General features: G+C 43.8%; 1 protein-coding gene across 4 annotated transcripts in view; it reads left to right on the forward strand.

Moving 5' to 3' along the window:
• Nucleotides 1-26749, forward strand: part of TIMM44 (translocase of inner mitochondrial membrane 44) — a 52171-nt gene that overhangs the window by 19398 nt on the left and 6024 nt on the right. For all 4 annotated transcript variants that reach the window (XM_073324470.2, XM_073324468.2, XM_073324469.2 and 1 more), the window contains 7 exons: nucleotides 4518-4654; nucleotides 5412-5497; nucleotides 8091-8183; nucleotides 8542-8666; nucleotides 10527-10577; nucleotides 12794-12883; nucleotides 25101-25211. In XM_073324470.2, the coding sequence (XP_073180571.1) occupies nucleotides 4518-4654; nucleotides 5412-5497; nucleotides 8091-8183; nucleotides 8542-8666; nucleotides 10527-10577; nucleotides 12794-12883; nucleotides 25101-25211 (693 nt within the window). The remainder of the gene's footprint in view (nucleotides 1-4517; nucleotides 4655-5411; nucleotides 5498-8090; nucleotides 8184-8541; nucleotides 8667-10526; nucleotides 10578-12793; nucleotides 12884-25100; nucleotides 25212-26749) is intronic.

Below are 26749 nucleotides of genomic sequence, written 5' to 3' on the forward strand. Positions count from 1 at the left end.
TTAGGGGACTGGAACACATGAGTTATGAGGAGAGGCTGAGGGAACTGGGATTGTTTAGTTTGCGGAAGAGAAGAATGAGGGGGGATTTGATAGGTGCTTTTAACTACCTGAAAGGTGGATCCAAAGAGGATGGATCTAGACTATTCTCAGTGATAGCAGATGACAGGACAAGGAGTAATGGTCTCAAGTTGCAGTGGGGGAGGTTTAGGTTGGATATTAGGAAAAACTTTTTCACTAGGAAGGTGGTGAAACACTGGAATGCGTTACCTAGGGAGGTGGTGGAATTCCCTTCCTTAGAAGTTTTTAAGGTCAGGCTTGACAAAGCCCTAGCTGGGATGATTTAGTTGGGATTGGTCCTGCTCTGGTCAGGGGGTTGGACTAGATGGCCTCCAGAGGTCCCTTCCAACTCTGTTATTCTATGATTCTATGATAAAAAGCATCTGAAAATTACACTGCTCACCCTGAGGATGTTTGTCCTGCAAGAAATAGGCTTGCCTTAATTTCTTACGCTACTTAGAAATACTTTGTCCTTCCTATTTAATATTATAAGTTAGGCTAAGATTTTGTCATGGTTATTGTTAGGAAAAGTCACAGACAGGTCACAGGCAATAAACAAAAATCCATGGAAGCCCATGACCTGTCTCTGACTTTTACAAAAAAAAAAAAAAAAAAAAAAAAGCTGTGACAAAATGGGGAATGGGGGATTCAGCACCCACCATTGCTGACACTCAGGGCGGCTGGGAGCAGCAGGGACCCCATTGCCCATGGAGGCCAGAGCTCCAGGACTGGTGGCTGGGAGCTGCAGGGCCCCAGTCGCCACTTTGAACTTCGGGGTCCCCCCTCTGCTGGCACCGGCTGGAAGCTCTGGGGGCCGCCCCCTGCAGCCGGGAGCTCCCCGCGGCAGCTGGGAATTGGGAGTCCCAAAGCTGCCCCCCGGGGCTGGGAGCTTCAGGACTGGGTGCTGCGGGGGCCCCTACAGCTGAGAGCTCTAGGGCCTCCTGGCTGACAGCTCCAATCCCGTGGCTACAAGTCTGAAGCAGAAAATGTTATGGAGTTCTCTGGAAGTCATGGATTCTGTGACTTCTGTGACATAATCATAGCCTTAATTATAAGCTATTTGTCGAGCTGTTAAGGAGTTTTTGAAGATAGTGTTTCTTTCTTGGGCTTGTCTTGCAGCAGGAAGCTTCTGGCTTAGACGTGTACCCAGAAGCCTCCTGCTGTGAGACAAGCCCAAGAAAGAAACCAACAGAACTCCACTCACTGGCCATCACATACAGTACTCAGCTAAAACTTCTCCAATGCATCATCTACAACCCATCCTGTACAACGATCCCTCACTTTCACAGGCCAGTCCTCGCCCACCAACCTGAAGCATATTCTCACCAGCAACGACACACTGCACCATAGTAACTCTAACTCAGGAACCAATCCATGCAACAAACCTCGATGCCAGCTCTGCCCACATATCTACACCAGCGGCACCATCACAGGACCTAACCAGATCGGCCACACCATCACCGGTTCATTCACCTGCACATCCACCAATGTAATCTATGCCATCATGTGCCAGCAATGCCCCTCTGCTATGTACATCGGCCAAACTGGACAGTCCCTACGTAAAAGGATAAATGGACACAAATCAGATATTAGGAATGGCAATATACAAAAACCTGTAGGGGAACACTTCAATCTCCCTGGACACAATAGCAGATGTAAAGGTAGCCATCCTGCAGCAAAAAACCTTCAGGACCAGACTTCAAAGAGAAACTGCTGAGCTTCAGTTCACTTGCAAATTTGACACCATCAGCTCAGGATTAAACACAGACTGTGAATGGCTCCCCAACGACAAAAGCAGTTTCTCCTCCCTTGGTGTTCACGCCTCAACTACTAGAAGAGGGCCTCATCTTCCCTGATTGAACTAACCTCGTTATCCCTAGCCTGATTCTTGCTTGTATATTTATACCTGCCTCTGGAAATTTCCACTACATGCATCCAGCGAAGTGGTTATTCACCCACGAAAGCTTATGCTCCAGTACATCTGTTAGTCTATAAGGTGCCACAGGACTCTTTGCTGCTTTTATTTCTAGTTATTACTCAACAAATATATGCAGCCATATGCTCAGTGTTACATCATAGGCAACTGAAGAGCAGGTGAGGGCTGGGGAATCAAACTCACAATTTATATTGGCTACTGACCATCTCCAGAAAGGTCAGTACCAAATAGTTCATGGAGCACAGTTTGATAGGAAATGTTTTCAGTCCAAAAATGTAGACCAGTTCTAATCACTAAAGCACCATAAGCATTTCTAAGGCCAAACTTCCCTTTATACTGCTCTGGCAATGTGAAGGAGCCTTAAAACTTTTACACCTGTTTTATACTCCTGGGGGAATTCACAGAGACAATGGGAACAATTCACTAAACAGGCAGGCTGCTACATTCTGCTCTGCCTGAGGGGATGGAGCTTGCACCATGTCTGCCTCCTCAGAAACACCCCCAAGTCCTGCCCCCCACACCAAGCATACTGCAATAGTGAGCAAGAAGTGTGTCTCTCTCTCACACACACACCTGCCCAGCCCCATTGGCGGGGATTTATGTCTCCACCTGTTGCTCCGGGCACCCGAGTCAACCTGCCTATACTGCTGGGGAGGGGCACGTGACAGGTCTTGCGGCTTCCCCATCAGAAGTCATTTTTCTGCCGGGAAACAAAGAAATCTGTGGGGGACATGAATTCTGGGCACACGCAGTGACACAGAATTCCTCCAGGAGTAACAGTGGCAAGGTGGAGGAGAGAGGATAGAAAAGGGGAGGGAAATATAGCTTTTGTCAATATCTTTGGAACACTGCATGGCTGGTCACATATGAATGGGTGCTTTCACTGGCAGGTCTACCACAGCACTTGCTGCTTGGATCCTTGTTCACAATCTGGATGTTGTCTGGTTCGGTTCTCCTGAGACAGGGTAGGGTTGTGGTCATGTCATCTCGCTGTGCCAGTGCAGTGCAGTTGGTTTTAGGATTTGATGAAAAGCTGAGAGAGTGAGTTACAGAACAGGAGGAAGGAAGGGGGAACAGAAAACAACCCAAAAGAAAGGGAGACAGAACAGGATCTTACATGCCTTTACGGTGCTGGCAGTTAGGTATGTCCACTGATGGGCTGAAGTCTGGATGTCAGAATAATATAATGATTTTCTCAAAAACAAAGTTCCTTGAACAAGAGCCTTCCTCTCAGGAAGACAGTCTTTCTGTTTGCTCCTCTTCTGTCTTGGGGCCAGGGAAGGTGAGATGAGCTGGGTTGGGAGAGCAGTCTCTTTAAAAGCCCCCAAAAAGGAATAAGCGGGTGGCATAGTTCATCCCTTTATTTTTATTTTTACTAATTAGGCCTTACATCCACCTTACATTTTCTGTTTTTACGAAGCAAGATTTTAACAGTTCTTGAACCGTATTAGCATGCCCTTTTCGTTTGAACTAATTTAATTTTTTGTCTGTTTTATTGCACTTATTTATAATGTTTATTATTGAAAACAACTTAACCTATTTTTTATGGTTAATTTTCAAACAGGCAAAAAGTGGTGATGTTGTGACATTTTATGAACTTGCACATACTTCTTACATTTGAACTTACAACTGGGGTAAATTTTAAGGTCCAGTAATCACAACAGGCCTCTTCTTGGTAGACGCTGCCCAAAGATTACTTGTGTCTCAGTCTAGAAAGTCCCTTCCCTAAACAGAAACTCAACCAAGAGAGAGAACATATCCACTGCTTCTTCCTCTGGCTTAGCTGCACTATTGAGACATATCCACATAACCTCATGTGGTCCAGCAGCATGACTTGAATTCAGTCCCAGAACCTGTTTTCTCACCAGTAGTGATGCAGTTTTGCTGTGAATAATTTGGCTGCCTGTTTTTTTGGCATACAGATGCACATTTCAGGTGACCCAGAGCTTTTTCTCTTGCTTGGGTCTGGGACTGAGAACTGGATTTGGCTGACCTTGAAAATATGTTCTCCTATAATTTTGGTTGCCTCTCCCTGTTCTTAATATCAGATAACATTTGTCATTTCATTCCTGATCTCCTGCATTTTCTGCAGTCCTGTAGCTCTTTTCTTCCTAAATGGAATCGTAGAATTCAGGATTTAGGAATTTATTCTTCCTTAAAGCCGGGCAAGTCAGCACTATCTTTCAGTAAGAATTCTCACCTGAATTGCCAGGGTTTCCACTCCTCCCCTCTTCAGAGACTTCTTTACCAAGCGCCTGTTAGTTTGGTTAGTTCCCCAGGTTCCTTTCCACTGTTTTATTCTCAGCCTGATTCACACAGCTGTTTTATTGTACGTCTGCTGTTAACTTCCCAAATGCAGGGCCACATTTAACCTTGTTTTAAGCGAGTGCATCTCCACGAAAGTTGATGGTGTATTTGCTTTTACAACAGAGCTGAACGTGGCTCACAGACTCTACCTTCTTTTCAACTGAGGTGCAAGAGTGGACTTGTTGCAGAAATCTAACAGGAATGTTTTTCCTTTCAGGGAGTAGAAACAGTGAAGAAGGAAATAGACGAAAGCGTTCTAGGGCAGACGGGTCCTTACAGACGTCCTGAGCGACTTAGGAAAAGAACGGAATTCGATGGAGAGAAGGTCAAAGAGAGAATATTTGAAGCTAATGAGTATGTATTGAATAAAGAGAGACTGTTGCCAAATATGATCTGCTGAACATTATCTGATGAAAGTTTTCAAACTTGGGCCACAGATTGGGAGGTGGAGTCTAGAGGAGAGGTCAGGCTGCAGGGATAAGGTATGGTTTGAGGGAGTGATCTTCTCTGAGTATTGGGCTGAAGAAGCAGGGCAGGGATAGAAGATCAGTGGCACTCCATTTCTATGGGGAAGAGGGCTGGTGCAGTTATTGTGATTGGTAGAGTCTCCCTAATCAAGACTGCAGCCAGCTTATGTTGGAAAGCCATATTTTATTCCTTCTATAACTTTGGTTTGACCTGAAGATTGGCAAGTTTATTCTGAAGGCAAAATACAATATTTCTGCACAATTGGAAGAAAATGCATCAGATGTTTGAGTTACTGGGCATTAACAAAGAATATATCATCCTGACTTGAAATTTTGATTTGTGTATTCCAGTATTTTTTCTTCCCCACCTCAGACATCTGAGCAGGTCTCTGTGATATTTCCTGCATGTCTCACTGTCAACATAAGCTTAATGGGATCAAATCTGAACTTCTGATCTTTCCTTCCAACCCCTCTCCATTCCACCCATTCACTCAGGCTCACACAATGCGTGACCCAGGTGTCAGCTGCAGTCTGCACAGGATGCTGGACAGTGAATGGTCATCACTATCTTCGTCCTTGTCTCCAGTCTCATTTAAGAGCTCAGCTGTTGATTCATGAAACACTTGCCTTTTGCTCTTCCCTAGGGAGGCAATGGGTGTGGTGCTGCACAAGGATTCCAAATGGTATCAGCAGTGGAAAGATTTCAAGGACAACAATGTGGTCTTCAATAGTAAGTGTTCCCAAGGCTTAAGGAACAGAACTTCATTTCCAGTTCTCTGCTCTCTTACCATCTGGGCAACTAGTCTCAACATAATACAAATCATGGCCATTTTTGTCATTGCTCTTATTGTGAGGCGGTGTGAGATGAAAGGTAGGTGTAACTGCTGACATTGCAGTTATTCCAGGCTGCTCCATCTGTGTTGGGACACACCCCCACAGTCTTTAGCAGAAAGCTATTTTTCCACTGCTCCCAGTTCTTGAAATCTGAATTGCCCACTGCGTGTTTCCATCTTGTAGATGGCTGTGACTGACAGCCATAAGAGTACTGAACTCTAAACATGGTCCTTCTAATCAAATGTATCCTGGCAATGAGGAGAGGCCAGAGCACTGTATACAACCTGTGAGTGGCATTAAGCCTGTGACTCGTGTAAAAGTGTGGGCAAACTTTGGGCTTCTTGCTGACACAAAGTGTATGTCACAGGGTCTTGTCTGCAGCAAGCCAAGTTCTTTTTTTTCAATTGGTCCCATCTGTGGGATTGTGGGCGTTTCACCTCGTTTTTGGACTGTTTGTAATCCCAGTTTCCCATCAGCACCATTAGCTGTCAGTTTTGCATCCTGTGCTTTATTGGGTAATACATGATAAGTAGTTTGGCTTGTTAGTAAGGCTGAAAGGAGTAAAGAGAGCACGCTGAAGACATATTTCAGTGAATCCGAAATAACTTGACCAAAGGAGGCTGCCTAGTGTCCAGCTTGCCCTTGTGTTCTCCAAGATAAATCACAAAATCCTTTAACCTCTCCATTGCTCTGACTGTTAAGAATTTTTTCCTAATATTTATCCTGAATAGTTCCTTATCTTTTTGCTCACTTGCTCCTTGTCCCACTCTTGTGAGACATGATTCCCTTGAAAGTACTCGTTGGTCACCGTGACGTCCCCCAGAATAATCTCTGCTAGACAATACATTTAGCTCCTTCAGACTCCCCTCATGTTACACAGGTTGTGCAGTGATTAATTGCTTCTTTAGAATCATAGAGTTAGAAGCGGCTGTAAGGGTCATCTAGTCTAACCCCCACCAAGATGCAGGGTTGTTGTCCTTTTCTTTAGTTTTTCTATATCCTTCCTGAACTGTGGGACCCAGAGCTGCACACAGTAGTGCAGGTGGGGTTGTACCAAGGCCATGTAGAACAGAGCTAGTTGTTGTCCCCTTTATATACTCTATACGGTATATGTGAATATATCAGATAGTAAAACTAGTTTTTAGAAGGAGTAAGATTCAGAGCTTAAGCCAATCATTGACTGATATGCTTTGGGAAGAAACTTCCACTGTGGGCAGGTTTTCCCATAGCTACCTAATGCAGCTTCTTCTGGAACTAGCTGCTGTCAGAGATAGAATACTGGCAATTTTAATCTGTTTTTGCAATGGGATTACACTGTCAATTCCCTACTTTTTAAACACGTGCTTCTATATCTATCTTGGAGACACTGCTTTGCAGGATCGCATCTCCTCCTTCGTCCACTAATGCTCACCCTTCTGATCTCTGGTTTCCTAAGAACAGCTACAAAGAGCTGTAGCAGAGGGGTGGATATTGCCCTTTCATCCCGGGAGATTTATTTCTGTTTTATGCCTTATCTTTGTCCTCAAGGTTTGGGAGTGCATTGCTGCTTAGAGCCTTGTTGTCCTTGCTCTACAGTAGAACCTCAGAGTTATGAACACCTCCGGAATGGAGGTTGTTCGTAACTCTGAAATGTTCGTAACCCTGAACAAAATGCTGTAGTTGTTCTTTCAAAAGTTTACAATGGAACAGTGACTTAATACAGCTTTGGAACCTTCCTGTCCAGAAGAAACATGCTGCTTCCCTTGTCTTTTCAGTAATTTACATTTAACACAGCACTGTACTGTTTGCTTTTTTTATTTTTTCCTTTTTTCCCTTTTGGTCTCTGCTGTTGCCTGATTGTGCACTTCCAGTTCCAAATGGGGCGTGTGGTTGACTGATCAGTTCATAACTCTGGTGTTCTTAACTCTGAGGTTCTACTGTGCTTTCCCAGACATAAATCAGCAAGGTTTTCTCTTGGATCAGGAACCTGCTGAAAGATGGTGGCCTAATGTTAGAACCCTGCACTGCCACTAACCTGGTTTTGGATTACATTCCTGGACGTTTGCTTTCTGGGCGCAGGTGGTGTGCTGTGGGGAGGGATGGAAGGCCTTACACCAATGCTGCGTCCTGCTGGGATGATTCAGGAGCACTATTTGCTGAGTTGGCAGATACTTTAAGTTCTCCTAGGCCAGAAGAATGGCAACTGTATGATCTTTGGGCTCTGACACTCATGCAAAGGAGAAACCAATCTGTAAAACTATGGAAAAAGATAAATGGTTAAGATAATTTATTCCTAATTGTGGGAAAGTAAATGACAAAAAAAATTTTTGTCAATGAAGTATTGAAATATATTAAATCATAAGACCAATCTGGAAAGGACTTCATAAGTAAAGTCCAAACCCCTCAGTCAGACCTGTCCACTCTTGCACTTGAACATGCTAATTCCAATTTAAGATGCACAAAAGAGTGAAATGGCAAGGCAATAATGTTGATCTCCTCTCTTCTTTCAGGGTTCTTTGAAATGAAGATGAAGTATGATGAAAGTGATAACGTCTTCATTCGGGCTTCCAGAGCTGTTACAGACAAAGTCACTGATTTAATAGGTAGCATTTCATCTTTGTTGAGAAGTCTCTCTCGAGGGTTACGTGACACACAGCTGAGACTCAGGATTAACAATGGGAGTATTAGAGCTGCTGCTCTCAGTGTGTTACTAGCCTTTGGGAGGGAATTTTGGGCTTACATATATGCAAAATATCAGGATCATATGTCTTGTGGAATGTTGAAGCAGCCAGCCGCTGGATCAGGAGTGGGCAGTATGACAGATGGGGATGAAATTAAAACCCCAAACACAATGTTTAGCTCTGTCCTGGCAGAACTGATTTATGTGAGTGCTGTGTCTCTCCTTACCTTTTGGCAACACTTGTGCCAAGAAAGGCTCATTGAATTGAATTGCCTTGTCAGGTGGGCTGTTCTCGAAGACAGAAATGTCAGAGGTTTTGACAGAAATTCTCAAAGTGGACCCAGCTTTTGACAAGGATCGGTTTCTAAAGCAATGTGAGAACGACATAATCCCCAATGTCCTGGAGGTGAGTTAGAGGGGCAGGGACATGATGCACTTATTTCTGCCCTTAAAATCTCACAGAAGGCTTCCAACTCAGACGGTCTGATTTTGCTAAAGATAAAACTCAGTGTTGGGTGGCTGGCTTTTTGCCTCTCAAACTCAGGTTTCCAGCCCAGCTTAATTAACTGGAAGAAATGACTTTGTGTAAGGTGTGATGGATCTCCGGTCAGGAGAACCACTCCACTCAGTCTAGCAGGTTTTAGGCCCTGGCCAGACTGGAAAACAAACTGCCTCTCCCCCTGAGTGACGAATGCTAAGAGCTCCAGAGGGGCTTAACATATTTAGATGAATGGGTGGTATTGTATGCAGTGTGGCTGTAGCTGTGTTGGTCCCAGGATATTAGAGACAAGGTGGGTGAGATAGTATCTTTTATTGGGCCAACTTCTGTTGGTGAAAGAAACTAGCTTTCAGTCTTACGCAGAGCTCTTCTGCAAGTCTGGATCTGAACTGGACCAGACCTGAAGAAGAGCTCTGCGTAAGCTCTAAAACTTGTCTTTCACCAACAGAAGTTTATCCAATAAAAGGTATTCCCTCGCTCTGGGTGGTACAATGACAGACAATATGTAGTGTTGACAAGCGGGGTGGCAAAATGAATTACAGGCTTGAAAGGACTTTGTAAGGAGAAGCTGAAAAGATTGGGACTGTTTAGTTTAGAGAAGGAAAATGAGAGTGATATATAAACCCATGGATGCTAGAGTAAATAAGAATGCTATTCTTTCTTTCTCATGATGTAAGAAGAGGGAGATGTGCAATTATAGTGCAAGAGGTGTATTTAAAACTGATCAAAGGAAATACTCCTTAATACATTTCACAGTATGTCTGGAGCTTGCGGCCATAAGAGCTCATTGAGCCAGTTGCTTAGGATGATTCAAAAAAGGGATTTGATGTTTATGGGTAAGCAGGACATCCGCAGTGAGTTGTCATTATATTTTGAAAGCAGATGTTGTGTGGTCACATCTGTGTGTAATAACTGATCAGTTGAGTCTCTCTCAAACTGACTGAACACACGGCTGTATCTGTAGTGTAGACAGAGCCTAAAACTAAGATATATAGGAATCATCACACAGGATTGGACTGCCTTTTTTCCTGCTTCTAACAGTGGCCAATGCTAAATGCTTCAAGGAAGGTGCAGAAACCCTTTGATGGACGCTTGTAGAATAGACTGCCCATGGGGAAGGATCTTTTTAACCCCAGGCAGTAAGTTCACTTATGACTTGAAACTTGAAGATTTATTATGTCTGTTGCATTGAAAGGTATCCTGGCTAATGGAACTCTCGATGTTGTTATGCATATCCATGTCCAGTTCTCATGAATTTGCTAATTTCATGGCTTCAATAATATCTTACAGGAGTAGGTGCCACAAGTTAATTATGCAATATTTTTTTTAAATCCTTGCATTAGTTGGAAATGCATTACTGCTTTTCAGTTTAACTGAATGTGCCATTGTTGACCTTTTGCCATGTTGAAAATTGACCATTTGTTCCTGCTGTTTGCACCTGCTTCTGTGTTCCTGCTAAAGTACATCTCCCAGAACTTGAAAACTGCTGGAAGGTATTAACAGTTTGGTGCATGTTACTATTTAAGCCTAAATCTGTGGTTATCTCAAATGGTATTTATTTATAGGTACTTCTGTACTGCTCATCACCTTAATGTCTGAAATTTCATCTCACTCCATGTTGAGTCACGTTAGGAGAAAGGTGTCATGGCATAATGTGGGATTTAAAGAAGGTCACTTTTCAAGAGCTGATAGTTTGACAGGTGCTCTAGGACAGATGTTTTAAAAGTTCTGTTGTTTGTATTGCTTATATATTACTTCCTTTTTTAGGCTATGATATCTGGAGACCTGGATGTCCTCAAAGATTGGTGCTATGAAGCTGTAAGTATAAATATTAATAATGGGTCTTAAAAGGCTGGGATTCTTCTGGGGAGCCCTCTGGTATTAATTTTGGGCCTGAAATGTCCCAAGATTAGGTTCAGCGTGGCCCTAACCTTGGCCAAACAGCCACCATCCCCATTATAATATTGCTGTTTGCCTTGTCCTTCCTTTCCCCAGTCCCTCCCTCGTGTTTGTCCCCGTCGTTTGGTCTTCTGAGAAACATCTACCTTGCTCTTGTGTGCTATAAAATAGTAAATAGATGTTTTCCCAGGTGTCTACTATGATAGAATTTCAGTAGTGAGTCCACTTCTTTAAACACAAATGTATGTAAACTGCATCTGATCTGTAACTTCAGCAATAGCTCCAGCATCACATTTTTTTAAGTTTGTGGAAGCAACCTTTGTTGGAAGATTTGTTTATTCTTGGCCTTTAAATGCTGTCTGTTTCTGCTGCCCGTCCTGCTCCAGAATAGTTGGGCTGTTGACAACACACAGAAAACTATGTAATTGCTCAACATTTTTAATGTTTTAAAGTTACATCAATTTCCACCACAAGAAGGCTGGAAATTCACATAACCAGATAAGCTTGTGCAGGGAATCTTTTGCATTTTGAACAGGGCAGATCCTTTTCATGGGACTTTGGTCTCTTGATTGTTTGTGTCTTTATTCAGAATAAAACTATCAATACGTTGCTATAACAGAGTGGGAGGTTTAAAGCCTTCTGCAAGCATTTCAGCACTGATTTGTATGTACTTTAGTTTACTCTGTAGAACAGTCCTCTTGAAAAGTTTGTAGAGGAGGCAGCAGGCTTACCCCCATGCTTGAATTACTGAGAGGCAAGGGTTTCCTACGTGTTTTATTTTAAACTTAAAAATAAAACTAGCCAAGTTGAGAGTCAGCTGCAAAACCAGCTGAGGAAATGAATAGAATGTCCCATTGCTGGGAGAATCTAGGACATCACGGGGTGGGGAGGTCTCAAATGCAATTGTGCAAATCGCTATTTGTAGCAAACTAGCACCATGTGCTAATGTTAGAGAGAACAAGGGAAATAGCCATTCCCAGAGATGGTCTCAAACTCTCACGAGATATAACAGGAAGAGAACAAATTACTCCCTCTAAAACTTTTCTGACTCTGCCTTGTTTGAGAACCCAGTGGTTAGCACAACAAACTTTTGTACTGGTGACCTCTTTCACATAGCAAGCCTCTGAGTGCAACTGCCCTTATAAATTAAAAACACTTTTAAATATATTTAACACCATTATAAATGCTGGAGGTAAAGCAGGGTTTGGGGTGGCAGCTCACAGTTCATGACCCCCTATGTAATAACCTCACCACCCCCTGAGGGGTCCCAACCCCCAGTTTGAGAACCCTGTGCTAATGGTGAAAGTCCAGTATAATAAATTTAGTGCAGACTTCTGTGTGTATAATAACTCTGATAAACAACTGGCCAATGTTCAAATCAGGTCTGAGAATAACTAAATACAACCCACTAGCTGTCAGGGTGCAGTTCTTGGTTCAGTAAGGTTTCCCTGTCTAATCTCCCTTCAGAACCCTCTGCTTTGACTCCTGTTAGTCTAACCTCCTTACCAGTAAGCTTCTGCAGGATATTTGCACTTTTATGATTTGTGATGAAGATTAGAAGCTTTTCAAGGCACGGACTGTGCCTTCCTTTTTGTTTGACCTACGCCTAGTATATTGCTGGAAGCAAATAGTAATTCAACATCAATGACAACAGGTTTTGATGCATAAATAATAATAAAGCATGTGCGTCTAAAAAGGAGCCAGGAAAAACTGGGCTAATTTCCAAGTTCTGTGTACTGGGGAAATGGTTAGAAAGTTCACTTGCTTTCCAGACTGTTTCCACGTTTGCTGTCAGATCAGAACTGGCTAGCAGGTGCTCTCAATGTGTATGTTCTATGTCGTTAATTGTATGCTTACTGTTATGTCCAGCTGCATGACAGAGGGAGTCCCCAATAGGGCAGAATTGTGAGACAACCCCCTCCCCCCCGAGCATTTAATGAAACCACCTGATAGTTGCATGAATATGGTAATCAGCACATTTGCAAAGAACTGAGATTGTTCAGTGTGTTCACTTTAGTTTGTTTCTTTTGAAATGTTCACTGTAAGGAATCCTCCCTCTTCCTTTCCTTTGTCACTGATTTCCTAGGATATGAAAAGTTCAAACATGTAACCAAAGTTTATATTGCTTCATTTAGACTTACAGTCAGCTTGCTCATCCAATCCAACAAGCCAAAGCAATGGGTCTCCTGTTCCACTCCAGAATTCTTGACATTGACAACATTGATGTAAGTTTCCCATTTTCTGTTCCTCCTCGGAGGATGAATCAAATCCTGAGCTACAATTCAGACTTGCTGTCTTCCTATTAATATTGGTATTATGGCAGTACGTAGAGGCTCCAGCTGATTTCAGTGCTCCACTGTGCTAGGTGCTGTACATACACATTGCGAGAGACAGTTCCTACCTGAAGAGTTTATGATCTAAATCGACATAACAGACAAAAAGGATAGGAAGAGAATCAGTAACACACCACAGTACTTCTCATGAACTTCATTAGTAGTTTGCATGTGAAAGGACCTCAGAATGTGGCCCGGTATCATTGCTTTACAGTTTATTAAATTGCCTAGAAGAGACTCCATTCCTGTTGCTCCCTTTTTTACAGTTCTGTGGGATTTGGGGATGGTTTAAGGCTGCTGGATTATGCTATGTTTTACAGCACTGCTATCTTATTGTTCTTGGGGTTTCCATTTCTCTCAGAAAATGCTGTATGCAGTAAAATTGCTGCATCTTTATTTACATCTAAAATGTAGTTTTATGATGCACGGGCACTTGTGATTCCCTGAGTGTATGTAGAGTGTTTTTTCTGTTTCTCTTCAGCAAGTATTTCACACATCATGTTGTGACTCACCCCTTCCAAGGCTGTTCTAGGATTTGCCACTAATCTTGCTAACATCAAGATGCAGAACCAGGGAGAAATACAGCAACCAACAGAGGCTGTGGGAGAGGATCACTGAATTTGCTTCTTAGCAGCAGTATCCTGCTCTGTTAGCAGTTCCACTGTGGGAATCATATCCCAGAGGGAGCTCTGTTCTGACGCTTGTCATTTTTCAGCTTAGCCACTGGCCCAGTGAGACAGAATTGCAGGAATATTTTCCTGTTGTGACCAAATCCTGGTTACAGACTGCAGGAGTCCTTGTTCCATTGCTGCAAAGGCACCTTGGTGTAAATCTGTACCCAGGCAATTTTGAAAGACTAATGATTAAGGCAGATATCATTGACCTTGTGCATGTGTGCACGTGGCTAGGTTGGTACTCGTGGTTGATAATTCTTGGTGAACATTTCAGTGGATCAGGTTCATGCAGTGCAGGAAAACCTGCCTGAGAGAAATGACTGTAATTCCCAGAGACTTCTGTTGGGGAGGGAGGTTTATGGTTGTGAGTGAAGCTGTTTTCTTACTAGATAACAGTATCGGATATGGAATCAGTGGTTAAATATATTTATGGATTGACCCCTCCTTCCAAACTAAAGGAGATGTTTTCATCTGATTTGATGGAGAACGTAAAGTTGTTAATGATACAGAAATTGCAGCAGTGTTCAGTAAATATTTCTGTTCTGTATTTGGAAAGAAGCAGGATGCACTCATATAATCTGAGGATGATGAAATACTTTCTAGTCAATTAGTAACTGAGAAGGATGTTAGACAGCATCTACAAGGTGAGGGATAAACATTAACAGGCCCAGATAACCAGCACCCAAGAGTCCTAAAACTGCTTGCTGAGGAGATTTGTGGCCCACTGATGTTAATTTTTAATAAATCTTGGGATACTGGGGAACTTCCAGAAGACTGGAAGAGTGCTAATGCTGTGGCAATATTCAAAAGGACAAGCAGGATGACTCAAGTAACTGTAGGCTGGTTAGCCTGACATCAATCCCAGACAAAATAGAGAAGCTGATTCGGGGATTCAATGAATCGGGAATTAAAGGATAGCAATATAATCCATACTAGTCAACATGGTTTTATGGAAAATAGGTCTTATAATCTCATCAGAGAACGAAATCAGGTTTCACAAGTTTGATAACTGTGTAGATGTAATATACTTACTTTTAAAAGGATTTGTACACACAACATTCTGATTAAAAAATACTAGTATACCATACTAAAATAAAACACCCCTCACTTTCTTCTCACCACCAGTGGCTGGAATCAGAACTCCGTGGTTTTCACCACAAAATTCTTCACAATTCCTTCTGTTACTGAGGGTTTTCTCTGTATGTAGTTGTATAGTTAGCATCCTACTTAGTTGTCCTGGGTGATACCCTCACCAGGGTTCAGACACTGCCCGTTTTGGAGGGTAGGGGGAGAAAGGAGGCGATCCCCATCCGTGATCCCCCACACAATGTGCTTGCTCTGTTTGGGTGAGGGTCACACCAAGGAGCGGTGTTCAATTTGTAAATTGTTCACTAAAAGGACTCAGGTGGCTAGAGACCTTCGTCTGAAGCAGCACCTCCTCGAGCAGGCCGTGATGCCTGGTTCGGCTCCAAGGCCCTCATTGGATTGGAGGTCGCCCTCTCGCTCAGTGACTGATACTGTCGCATTCCAGGGCTGGCATCTCTCCGAAGAAGTGGAGAAGCTATTTGACTTGTCAAGTGCGCTGGTGGAAGAGGTCTTATAAGACCAATCAGAACCTCTCCAGGTCTTATGGAGGTTCTTACTCTTCATCTAAAAGTAGCATGGACTGACACTGTGCTGTTGCTGGCAAGCAGGATGGAGCATGTCCTTCAAACTGCTCCCCGGTACAGTCAGAGTTCCTGCATGATAATACTCACAAACTACTGGATACCCTCTAGCCATCTGCCCTGGGGAGGGTAGGCCTCTGTATTCACCATGCACTGGTAGAGCCCGCAAAGGTTCTTTGGAGTACTTTGGCTTCTGTGCTGCCTGGTGCACGGTATTCAGAGAAACGCTGTTTTGTACGTGTGCAGGGTTTTGAAAGCTTCTATTCTCTCCCAATCCCTGATTCCCTGGTTGTGACTGTCGGGAATGATAGGGCCCAGCAGGGCAGATGTAAGTCTGCATCCAAGGACAGGGAGTCCAAGAGGGTGGACTTAATGGATTGGAAAATCTGCACTTCCTCTTCCCTGCAAATGTGTATTGTGAACCAGCAGGCACTGCTGTCCAAGTACAATTTTATTAATTTGACAGTTATGTCTAAATTTGTAGACCAGTTACCTGAAGCCTTTAGGGAGGAATTTTGAGCGTCAATAATCGAGGCCTGTTTGGTGGCCAAGACATCCATGCAATCGGCTGAGGACATGGCAGATACGTTAGCCAGAGTTATGGCCTGAGCGGTAACCATGAGAAGGGCATTCAGGCATTGCTTCTGATGTGCAACAGACTATAGAGGACCTACCCATCAGTGGTCGAGTGCTTTTTTTTTTTTTTTTTTTTTTTTTTTTTTTTTTTTGCATAAGACTGATGGAACCTTGCCCTTGTTTGGAGACTCAAGGCTACTCAATGCTCTCGGGGGTGTACGCTCCAGCGGTGTGGACACGTCACTTCGACAGCTGTCAGCAGCAGCAACAGTAGCACTTGCGATGCTCCTTTGGGCAATCCTTCTCCGCCCGGAGGCTGTGAGATTACCCCAGAAAGAGTCATAGATCCCAAAGGCAGAGGCCTTCGGGTCCTGGGTTCAGCCAGTTGACTTATCCTCCCACAGTGCTTACCAAGTGCCTGTTTTGTCTTGTTTGTCCAGGGCAGCAATCCAGTCATGACCTCTATAGCCCTGTCCTCCACATTCAGGGACAGGCTGGCTCCTTTTCACGATATTTGGGGCTCAATAACTACCAACAGCTGGTTCCTAAGCACCATCAGATTGGGTCGCCATCCAGTTCCTTTCCATCTCCCCTCCCCATTCTCCTACTCTGTCCTGTATGAGGACCCCTATCACAAGACATTGCTCCTTGAACAGGTTCAGTCTCTAATAGTGTTGGGAGCTGTGTTGAGGAGGTCCCTATGCAGTGCTGGGACCAAGGGTTTTATTCCCGGTATTTTCTGGTTCCCAGATCCAGAAGAGGGGTGAGCCTGATTCTCAGTCTTTGCAACCTCAACAAATATATCAGATATGTGAGATTCCTGATGGTCACCCTATAAACCACCCTTCCTGCATTACATCCAAACGACTGGTTTGGTGTTCTGAATCTTCAGGACGCTTATTTTCATGTGGCAATTCTTCCGAGCCGCATACGGTTTCTCCTGTTTGTCATGGTGCACTGACATTATTAATATTCTATACTCCCTTTGGTCTGTCCTCTGTTCCCTGTGTAGTTGTAGTGACAGCGTACCTTAGGAAGAGGGGAACTCATATCCTTATATCTAAACTCATATCTAAACAATTGGTTACTGAGGGTCAAGTCCAGGGAAGAAGTTCTTTCTCACATAGACTTCATACTACGCTTAGTCGATCACATGGGTCTCATTCTCAACAGATGCTAGTCAGCGTTGAATCAAAGAATCAAGTTCGTTGGGGCCTTAATAGATTCTACGAGTTTGATAGCGCTTCTGCCTTCAGACTGTTTTCAGGTAGTTCATCCTCTGTCTGGAGCTGCGCTCTGAGCCTGCAGCTCAAATGTGCCTAAGGCTGTTGGATCACATGGCTGCTTGCATGCAGGTGGCCCAATTTGCTAGGTTCCATCTTTGCCTCTCCAAATGTGGCCGAGGACAATTTCTCATCCAGCCCAGCACTCTGTGGACAGATTGGTCCTGCGCCCTCCGCTGATCCCTGGACTCCTTACATTGCTTTGGACTATCCATCACTGTGTGCCAGCACATTCCCTTTGCTCAGCCACTGCTCACCAGGACCATTTGCACCGACGCCTCCTTGCTAGGCTGGGGAGTGCATTTGTGGTCACTGAGAGTTCAGAGTCTATGGTCAGAACAGGAAGCTACGTTTCATATCAACATTCTGGAACTTTGAGCCATTTACAAGGCATGTCGCCTTCCGATATTGAATCTGGCTCAATGGATCACATTATTATGGACAATCCCACTGTGACGTATTATGTGAACAGAAAAGGAGGAACACACTTTAAAGTGCTGTGTCAGGTAGCAATTGGACTTGGCAGTTTTGCATCAGAGAGAACATTACTACTGTGGCTGATCACTTACCTGCAGCCTGGAATCAATTCACAGATCACCTCAGTAGCAATTTCTCTGAGTCACGAGTGGTCTCTGAAGTCCAGTGGCCTTCAGTCCATCTTTACAGTTTGGAGCATTCCGATGATAAATCTGTTCGCTACGAGAGACGAGAAGAAATGTCTCTCTTTTGCTTTCAGCAGGGCCTTAGTCCGGGCTCTCTGGCCAATGCCCTTCACCTAAGTTGGGAATCCGCAATCTTGTATGCTTTCCCTCTGATTCCAATCATCCAGCAGGTAATCATCAAACTCAAGTTGGACCATGCCAAGGTCATCCTCATTGCTCCAGCATGGCCGAGGCAGGGTTGGTTTTCTGACCTGGCAATATCAATTCAGCATTCCATGTCTCTTCCACTTCATCCCCACCTACTGAACAAGCAGCACAGTCAGATCTCGTATTCTGCACCCAGCTCTCTGCATCTCACTGCATGGCTGCTCCATGGTTAAATGAGGAGGAAAAATACTCAGAGGCTGTTCAACAAGTGTTACTTAACAGTAGGAAACACTCTACTAGATTGGCCTGTTTGGCCAAATGGAAACGTTCTTGGTGTGGTCATCTGCTCACAGGGTTCATCCGAGGTTGACAGGGATGCAGGATGTCTTGGAGTACTTGTTGCATCTTCAGGCTTCAGCTCTTGCATTCAGTTGATTGAAAGGCCACCTGGCTGCAATTTTGGCATTTCATCTGCCCATTCAGGGGAGGCTGATATTTTCAAATGCCGTGATAGCAAGGTTCTTGAACGGAGTCCTTCATCGCCACCTGCCAGTGAAAGAACAAATTCTTTTGTGGGACCTCAGTACAGTCTTAATGGCTCTGATGGGACCTTGGTTTTGAGCCTCTTCCATCATTATCTTTTCCTCTTCTGTGTCAAAAACTGCATTCCTGGTGGCCCTAACATCTGCAAGGTGTGAGAGTTGCTGGTTTAAATGGCAGAGAGCCTCCTTACACACGTTTCTCTAAAGATAAGGTGACCGTGTGGCCTGAAGCTTTTATCTAAAGTGGTGTTACGCTGCCTGGTTCAGGTGAAACTGTATCTGCCGGTGTTCTGTCCGAAGCTGCATTCAGCCGTGGAGGAGCAGCATATTCATTCACTGGATGTCGGGTGTCTTTTGCCTGGACAGGACTAAACCCTTTTGTGATTAGCCTTGTCTGTTTGCGTCGTTTGCAGACCAGATGAAGGGACAAGTAGTCTCTTCGCAAATCTCCTGGTGGATAACTTCCTGTATCAAGACTGCATATGAAATATCATGAGCTATGCCCCCTCAAAGGTATTTTAAGTGACCTTTCAGTACTGGATATTTGCAGGGCTGCCACTTGGTCATCTGCACATATGTTTTCCATCCATTATGCCATTACTGTGGCATCCAGAGCAGATGCGAACTTTGGAGGGGCAGTCCTGCAGTCCTTGTTTAAGTAGACCAGGGATTCTCAAACTGGGAGTCATGACCCCTCGGGGTCGCAAGGCGGTTACATGGGGGTCATGAGCTATCGCCTCCGTGGGGCTGACAGCTCCCAGCCGCCATTAAATTACCCTCCCCACATGTTTAATGTATAAGGAGGGTCACACTCAGAGGCTTGCTGTGTGAAAGGGGTTACCGATACAAAAAGTTTGAAAACCACTGAAGCAGACTCTGGGCCCCGCTTCCTGCAGGTACTGCTTGTGAGTCACCTAAGTGAATACACGTCTGCATCTCCTCAAAGAGGAAGAAATGGTTACTTACCATAACAGGTTCTTCAAGATGTGATGTAGATGTGTGTTCCATAACCCACCCTCCATCCACTCTGCACTTAAGTCTGTGCTCCTGACATTGGGTGCGAAGGAACTGAGGGACGTTGGGGTGGTGCTGCTTCATATAGTCAGGAGAGGGGATACAGCCAGGAGGCGCAAACATCACCCCCCTACGGGTACTGTTAGGCAGAATTTTCCAGCGCACACCCAAGTGGAATACACATCTGCATTACATCTCGAAGGACCACAGTTACAGTCAGTAACCATTTTGGCATTATGAGACCAATGCTGGAATATTGCGTCCAGTTTTAGTGTCCATGTTTTTAAAAGGATGTTAAAAATTGGAGAGGCTACAGGAAAAAAACACAAATGATTTGAGGACTGGAGAACATACCTTACTCGGAGAAACTTAGACCTCAATTTGTTTAGCATATCAAAATACCACAGATGTATCCAAGACTCTTCAGGCAAGTCAATTTCCCTAGCAATGGAGGCCAGTTGGTGGAAGAAACTTGGTAGTTTCCTCCTGTTTCCTGAACCATTAAACTGCTGCGCAGTTTGTGATAGCCAGTAACCTCTTGAGAGGGCTATGATGGGAGCAGCACAGGGAGCTAAGGCTTGAAGCTCCTGGGCTTTTAGCTGTGTGGGATTCTAGGACTGGAATAGCAGGGGGGACAGTTGAAGCTCATTGGCAGAGCTGCATGTGGGAAACTATCAGCCCTCAGAATGCCTCAATGTTACACAAACTGCCAGTGCCTCACATTCCTTTTCAGAACAGGAAGAAATGAAGCTCATGGTGTTCCTTTTGCTAGTACTCATAATGCCATTGGTTGTAACCCTAGCAGCGGGAAACTAATGCCATAGTACTACATGGCAGATTGGTTTAAACCCCAGTTGTACTTTGAAAGAATGTTCGGGTTACTCTAACTTGATTTCAGATGAGCATATTTTCTGTGAACCAAATATCATCACCACCACCACTCCCATAACCGCATTGGTCATTGGGGCACCATTATTGATGAGCAATGGCAATTCTTATAAAAACTGTTCCCCTCCCTCTCCTTCCAAGGGCCATATTGCCATAGTAATCTGAGGGCCTCCTGGGATACCGGACTGTCCCCTTCCCTTACACCAACTCCTCTGAAATAACAGGAAACCTTTCCTGCCCTTTCTGTAGCATGAGGAATTAAATATGAATGCCAACTGAGCAGGAATCTGCCCATTACAGCTGCAATTCCCTTGATTATCTCCAGCAATAAATAACAATGCATTCTAATCAAATGAACTTTATTGAAGTAATAAACATCATCACTTTATTCTAAACATCTCACTTAATTTAGGAATGTCCAGTATTAAGTCTGTGTCCAAGAGACATGACTTCACGGTGTGCTGAATAATAACTTCTGGGTGGGAAGTTTAGATTTTTTTTTTCTCCCCCTTCCATTGCTAAATAGCACGGTGTCACGGTAGCAGGACTGGAGTTCTGGCTGAAGAGGCACTTTGTTATTCGTCTGTTTTCAGCCATTTACAACTTCCTTGAAATATTACCCTAGGGTCGTCTTTGTTTGTTCTTAGCCCAAAGGTGAATGGGCAAGGGGATATTTAATAAAATTCTCCTGCGACCTTTGAGCAAAAAGGTATTGTCAGACATTCTTCTGATACTTTTTTATACTTTGAAAACAGACTATTTTGTTGGCAAACTTCTATGTTGGCATGTACAGTGTTTTCAATCAGAATGGCATCTTTGCTACAGTTGGGAAAGAACATTGAGAATGAAAATAGCAAACTGTACAGCATGTCACTTCCAAAATGAACTGTTGTGTGTGCAATATGATTCTCCAGATAGCGTTTTATACCTGCATAGTGAAGTAATGTTCCACCTGTATCTGAATATGCAATTCCCATGTACACGTGAGAAGAGTGAAACTTAAGACCAACACTTTCAAACATAGACATTTAAATACATATTTGAGGTACAGAACCTAGACAGACATTCTAATTTTCAAAGATGCTGAGCAGCCACAGCTTCCTTTGTCTTCAGTGGGATTTTTTGGTGCTTAGCACCTCTCAAATGAAGGCCTTTTGTTTAAGTCCCTTAATATGGATTTAGATGTGCAACTTTAGGAACACGTTTCAAAATGTTGGCTTAGAAGCATGTAACGTAACAAACTGACTGGAGACAGTTTTCTTTTTGCTAAAAACTCTAAAAATTAAATGCAAAAAATTATACTAATACAGAATTATTATTAAAATGTAGATGTTACAGACACAGATATAATGAAATTCAGTGCACACACTGCAGCTTATGTTAAGGCAGAAAAGATATCCATCATCATCTGCATTAGCAGAAAATGGCTGTCCAGGTGAATTCCTGAACTGGCACATGGCCATAAAGTCTGGCTTTAGACACGTGGGATAAAAGTGCTCAGAGCTGAATGTTTGTCATTGAGTATTCTGGTTCCCTGGCTGAGCTGGAAGCTAGGTGCCTATATGATTTATTTCTGGGCTAGAAACTTAGGGCTGGTCTACAGTACAGCCTCCCTCCCGCCGGTATAAATGTCCTAATACACCGACATCCTAACTCCACCTCCACGAGAGGTGTAAGGCTTATGTAGGTTACTTACATCGGCTGTTGTCTGTTTTGTCACCTGCCATGAAATTGACAAGAAAGCTGAGCAGCTAGAGCCCAGCTATGCCCCTGCTCCCCTGGAGAGCTGGGCTTGCTCTCCAGGGGCGAGAAGCACCAGATGGGTTCCCCCCCACTTCCGGCGGGGAATGGAGAGGCGAGAAGCCCTGGGCGGCCTGCTGGGAGCCTGTGGGGCAGCTGGACTCCTGGCAGGGAGCTGACACCAGGCTATCTGCTCCCCACACTGCCCCTCTTAGGTCAGTGGAAGTGCTCCTGGTAAGGATGTGCACCACTGACCCAAGGAAGGTCGTGTGGATGTACCCCACTGGCAGAATTACTGTGGTGGCTGTAAGTCGACCTAATATAGGTCGACTTACCTTTCTAGTGTAGACATACTCTTTGGCTCAAGTGCAACTAGGAAAGCTTCGCTTGCCAGGCAGGTGACATGCTGAGCTTAGTCTTGGCCAAGTGAGAGAGACTCCTTTTCCAACACTGTTACTCCATAGAGAATGACAGGTGGGGCTGTGGCAGAGTTCTCTGCCCTCTTGCCTGGGTAAAGTCAGTCATTGGCTGTTTTAAGGGGAAGGACATGTACAATGAGTAACTTGCCGGCCCTCTATGCCACATGCAGATGGGAAATGGCTTCCAGCAACTTGACTTAACTTTTTTTTTTAATAAGTGCTCAAATCCAGGAAACGTTGCCATAGTTCATTTGAACATGCATCTTAGCTCTGTCCTTTGTGTGCGTTATAATGCAGTCTTTAATTAAATGATCAAATATTACTGCTTAAAAGCAATCTGTGACTTTTTCTACTGCCTTAAAGACACACTGCTTCTGAGGTAATACAATCAAGGATTTAAAGACCATGGGAAAATTTTCAGTAGCTCCTAAGTCACTTAAGCACATTTGAACAATTGACCCTATATCAAAATAGATTCCTGCTAGAGGGGAGTATTTAATTTTGCATTGTCTTTTGCATTTCATTTCCTAGGTTTTCAGAGAGGTAAGAGATGTCAGTGGAATAAAGAGGACAGAAAAAGGGTTGGGGGGGAGGCATAGGCATTCATGGCTTCTGTTCCACTTAAAAGTTCCTTTACCCAGTGCATTGAGACTTACCTCGTTATGGGATATTTACTTACTAGGTGAGAAGTGTCAAAGTTGGAGTTGGCTTTGAGTTATTTCCCTGGAAAAAGTATACTGCTATTTTTTACAAAAAGAAAAGGAGTACTTGTGGCACCTTAGAGACTAACCAATTTATTTGAGCATGAGCTTTCGTGAGCTACAGCTCACTTCATCGGATGCATACCATGGAAACTGCAGAAGACATTATATACACACAGAGACCATGAAACAATACCTCCTCCCACCCCACTCTCCTGCTGGTAATAGCTTATCTAAAGTGATCATCAAGTTGGGCCATTTCCAGCACAAATCTAGGTTTTCTCACCCTCCGCCCCCCCAACACAAACTCACTCTCCTGCTGGTAATAGCCCATCCAAAGTGACCACTCTCTTCACAATGTGTATGATAATCAAGGTGGGCCATTTCCTGCACAAATCCAGGTTCTCTCACTCCCTCACCCCCCTCCAAAAACCACACACACAAACTCACTCTCCTGCTGGTAATAGCTTATCCAAAGTGACCACTCTCCCTACAATGTGCATGGTAATCAAGGTGGGCCATTTCCAGCACAAATCCAGGCTTTCTCACACCCCCCCCCCCCCGGGGAACACACACACACACAAACTCACCCCCGGGGGGGGGGGTGAGAGAGCCTGGATTTGTGCTGGAAATGGCCCACCTTGATTACCATGCACATTGTAGGGAGAGTGGTCACTTTGGATAAGCTATTACCAGCAGGAGAGTGAGTTTGTGTGTGTATGGGGGTGGGGGAGTGAGAGAACCTGGATTTGTGCTGGAAATGGCCCAACTTGATTATCATACACATTGTAAGGAGAGGTTTCAGAGTAACAGCCGTGTTAGTCTGTATTCGCAAAAAGAAAAGGAGTACTTGTGGCACCTTAGAGACTAACCAATATATTAGAGCATAAGCTTTCGTGACCTACAGCTCACTTCCTCAGATGCATATCGTGGAAACTGCAGCAGGCTTTATATATACACAGAGAATATGAAACAATACCTATTCCCACCCCACTGTCCTGCTGGTAACAGTGGGGTGGGAATAGGTATTGTTTCATATTCTCTGTGTATATATAAAGCCTGCTGCAGTTTCCACGATATGCATCTGAGGAAGTGAGCTGTAGCTCACGAAAGCTTATGCTCTAATAAATTGGTTAGTCTCTAAGGTGCCACAAGTACTCCTTTTCTTATTGTAAGGAGAGTGATCACTTTAGATAAGCTATTACCAGCAGGAGAGTGGGGTGGGAGGAGGTATTGTTTCATGGTCTCTGTGTGTATATAATGTCTTATGCAGTTTCCATGGTATGCATCCGATGAAGTGAGCTGTAGCTCACGAAAGCTCATGCTCAAATAAATTGGTTAGTCTCTAAGGTGCCACAAGTTCTCCTTTTCTTTTTGCAAATACAGACTAACACGGCTGTTACTCTGAAAAACCTGCTATTTTTTATCATCCTCTCATAACTCAGAAATAGCTGAATAGATTTTTGTTCACATTTTCCAAAAAATTCAGCCCTCAGGCAAATAAGAATGGAAAATTTCTGCCCAAAAGGGACCGTTTTCCCCAAAAAGTGGTAGTATAAATATTTAAAAACATGGTTATAAAGAGGAAACATTTTGCAACTATGTGTTAGTACAGTTGACTCAAGGAATTGTACTAGAACTGGTATAATTCAGCATAGTAGCCAGAATCAGCCTTGAACGGGATTACAGGCTAGTGATTTACTGTGCAAGTCATAGTGGTCCTCTTAAATTCTCCTGATGTTAACATGCAGAAAGACATCTTCACTTTCTAACAGAAAATTTTTCTTTTGTTACAGCTTGCTATGGGGAAGCTGATGGAGCAGGGACCCGTATTAATTATCACTTTCCAGGTTCAACTTGTTATGGTGATTAAAAATCAGAAAGGAGAGGTGGTAGAAGGAGATCCGGTAAGTGACACTGTCAAGGCTGATTCCCCACTCTGGCACTTTGAGTGCAGAAGGTGGGGGCCTGTAAGGATTCTAACAATTAATACTGGCCACTCCAGGCTTGTATTAAACTCCTAAGGTTACAGCTTTTCTCTGACCTTGGATGGGTAAATGCTGCCATCACCCAACAGCAAAAACCCCTTTGAGAACCCAGGAAGGCACCCTTGGGAATTCCTTCCTCTGGGATACCCTCAAGCGTGCGCGCCCCCCCTCCCCCCCCCCCCACATGGAAATCAGCTGTTGCCACCAGCTAAACAACCTGCACAAACCTCTTAGGACACACAAATCCAATTCTGTTCTTAAAAAAGGTAAATTGTATTAAAACAAAAAGAAAGAAAATACATCTGGAAACTCAGGCTATTGCTAGATTTAAAAAGAGCAAATACAAGGATTAAGCATCAGGAATAGTTCCTAAGGTTCAGCTTAAAGGTTACAAGCAAAACAAAAGCACCTGGGGTTAGCACAGAGGCGTCCCCAAGCCATAAAGAAATAAAAGGTGATAAACCTGATCGCGTCTTCCGAGACATTCATTTCCTGATCTTCTTACATATCTGGGATTTCAAATGAGTAGTTTCTAGGTATGATACCGATGATTTTTCATACCTGGCTCCAAGCTTTTTACAGCATAGTTTCAGTCCTGTCTCTGCTTCTCTCTGAGAACAACCACAGACAGACAAAAGGGGAGTCTTGTTTCAATTTTAAAAAGTTCTAGCCTTCCCATTGGCTCTTTTGGTCAGGTGCCCACTTCCTTCCTTTTACCTATGCATCGCAGTGACACTTTTTAGCCCTTTACAGGTAAAGCAAGTAGAGAAGAGCTACTAAGAGGGATTTTATAGCTAACTGGCTGGCTGGGTCCATAAAAGGAAGCTACCCTTCCCCCCCCCACACCTTTCATTTATCACAGATGCCCTGTACTGTGTGTGAAAAATGAAGTGCTTTGCAGTCAGTTCTAGTGAGATTGTGTACATTCACTTTTAATCCCATCATCACTGTGTAACACACACATCTGCCATGGAGCCTGGCTAATGTGCATTTAACTAATCCATACTCTCCGTAATTCACCCCCACAAATACATGCCCTCTCTGCTTCTGAGCAGAGATGAAATAGTGCTCTAGCAAGAGGTCTGACATTATGGAACCCTCATTACTTCAATGTTTGCTAAAACATCACTAATTAAAACTAAGCTTGTCAAATAAATGAACAAGTACATTTTGTGATGGAGAACTGGGCTTTCCTTAGGATGATCATTTACTAATAGATGAAGTTTAGTGCTTCACAGCGGGTCTCCAAATCACCAGTGTGAAGTAACAAGGTCCTGCACTCAAAGCACACATGAAAACTTTGCCCTGTAAGCATGTCCAAACTTCTTGTGTATCCCAGAACTCAGATGCTTTCACTGCTGTTAACAGAGATCTAGAAAATGGAGCAATTGATTTAAAAAAAAATCCACCAACAGAAAAAACTGGAGGGGAGTACTTGGAAAAACAAGATATCTGAT

Source organism: Lepidochelys kempii, chromosome 25 (assembly GCF_965140285.1).
Source record: "Lepidochelys kempii isolate rLepKem1 chromosome 25, rLepKem1.hap1, whole genome shotgun sequence".
Taxonomy (NCBI): Eukaryota; Metazoa; Chordata; order Testudines; family Cheloniidae; genus Lepidochelys; species Lepidochelys kempii.